Source organism: Triticum dicoccoides, unplaced genomic scaffold (assembly GCF_002162155.2).
Source record: "Triticum dicoccoides isolate Atlit2015 ecotype Zavitan unplaced genomic scaffold, WEW_v2.0 scaffold63288, whole genome shotgun sequence".
In the NCBI taxonomy this organism is placed as follows: domain Eukaryota; kingdom Viridiplantae; phylum Streptophyta; class Magnoliopsida; order Poales; family Poaceae; genus Triticum; species Triticum dicoccoides.
Genome location: NW_021287736.1, coordinates 1 through 1,567, shown reverse-complemented (window position 1 = coordinate 1,567; position 1,567 = coordinate 1). Strand labels below are relative to the sequence as shown.

General features: G+C 52.8%; 1 protein-coding gene across 1 annotated transcript; it reads right to left on the bottom strand.

Moving 5' to 3' along the window:
* Positions 1-770: 770 nt before the first annotated feature.
* Positions 771-1,486, bottom strand: LOC119347296 (heat shock 70 kDa protein BIP4-like). The gene has a single exon (XM_037616136.1). The coding sequence runs from the start codon at positions 1,442-1,444 to the stop codon at positions 779-781; it is 666 nt and encodes a 221-aa protein (XP_037472033.1). The 5' UTR covers positions 1,445-1,486; the 3' UTR covers positions 771-778.
* Between the last annotated feature and the right edge of the window lie 81 nt (positions 1,487-1,567).

The following is a 1,567-nucleotide window of genomic DNA, read 5'->3' as shown; positions in this document are numbered from 1 at the left end:
TGAATCCAATATACGTTGATGCCTCGTTCTACAACTAGGACTGTAAAAAAAACATAACGAGCTCGATTAGCTGGATTAGATGAGTTGTCTTACCAACCTCATCAATTACATAGTTGCCGAAAGTCAGAAGTTATCCCAGTGTAGACATCTTGTAGTATCATTTCGTACAGTTTATGCTCTTTTTGTGTGTTTGGGCTGCACATCAACAGTTTGGCCAGAAACATATGAACTCATGTTTGTCAATATACATCTGTTATTGCGCCATCGTCATGTCTCCTGCTGGGCAGGCAATTTCTCTTGAGAAATTTCTTGCAGGTATAGATATAGAGGTAGAAATTTGTCGAACGAACCACACCCCTTTCATCTGGAACTTTTTTTTTCGAAATTAGAATATACTATGTTGTCAATATACTATTACATCTCTTATTGTGCCACCACCCGCCATTGGACTAAATAAAGATCCAACGACCGACCTTCATTCTTCTACCTCCAGCTTTCTTCCTCCAACAATTCCTCTCCCCATGAAATCGACTTACCAAATATGAAAATTCAGTCAACTTAACCCAGTATGAAAATTCAGTCAACTTACATATAGCCACCGCGTGGAAATTAATATCGGAATTTTTGGAAAATCGACAATATATAAACAATGAACTATGTTATCTTTCTTGCCAAACAATGCACGATGTAGATTTATGACTTTGGGTGTTGGTCAGTCGGTACGTAGTTCAATCATAATAATCGTACTAAGCTATGAACAGCAACTCCTAGTAAAATCTTAGAGCTCGTCGTGGTCATCGTCCTCCTCGGCGGCGCCGTCATGGCCACCCCCGGCGTTCTGGTAGGCAGCGGCGAAGGCGGGGCTGCACACATCCTCCAGCTCCTTGAGCTTCTCCGCGTAGTCGTCCTGGTCGGCGTCCGGATTGGCCTCGAGCCACTCGCCGGCCTCCCTTACCGCCTCCCTGACCCTCTCCCTGTCGTCGCCGTCCATCTTGGCCCCCAGCTCGCCGTCGGCCGTCGTCCGGGTGCTGTAAACGTACGCCTCCAGCTTGTTCCGCGCGTCCACCCTGTCCCTCACCTTTCTGTCCTCCTCCGCGAACTCCTCCGCCTCTTGCACCATGCGCTCGATCTCCTCCTGCGAGATGCTACGGCCGGCGCTGCTGATCTCGATCTTCTCCGACCTGCCCGTGCCCTTGTCCGCCGCCCCCACGTGCAGGATGCCGTTCACGTCCACCTCCAAGGTCACCTCGATCTGCGGCGTGCCCCTCGGCGCCGGCGCGATCCCGGTGAGGTCGAACTTGCCCAGCAGCCGGTTGTCCTTTGTCATGCTCCGCTCGCCCTCGAACACCGTGATGGCCACCGTCGTCTGCCTGTCCTGGTACGTGGTGAACATCTTGGTTCTCTTGGTCGGGATCGGCGTGTTCCGGGGGATCACGCTCGCCATCACGCCGCCGGCCGTCTCGATGCCGAGCGTCAGCGGCGTCACATCCAGCACCACAACCTCCTTGGCGTCGCCGCGCACGATGCCGCCCTGCACCGCCGCGCCGTAGGCCACGGCCTCGTCGGG

Excerpts from the sequence above, each read along its gene's own strand:
- LOC119347296 (XM_037616136.1), bottom strand. The coding sequence starts at position 1,444 with ATGGCGAGCGTGATCCCCCGGAACACGCCGATCCCGACCAAGAGAACC.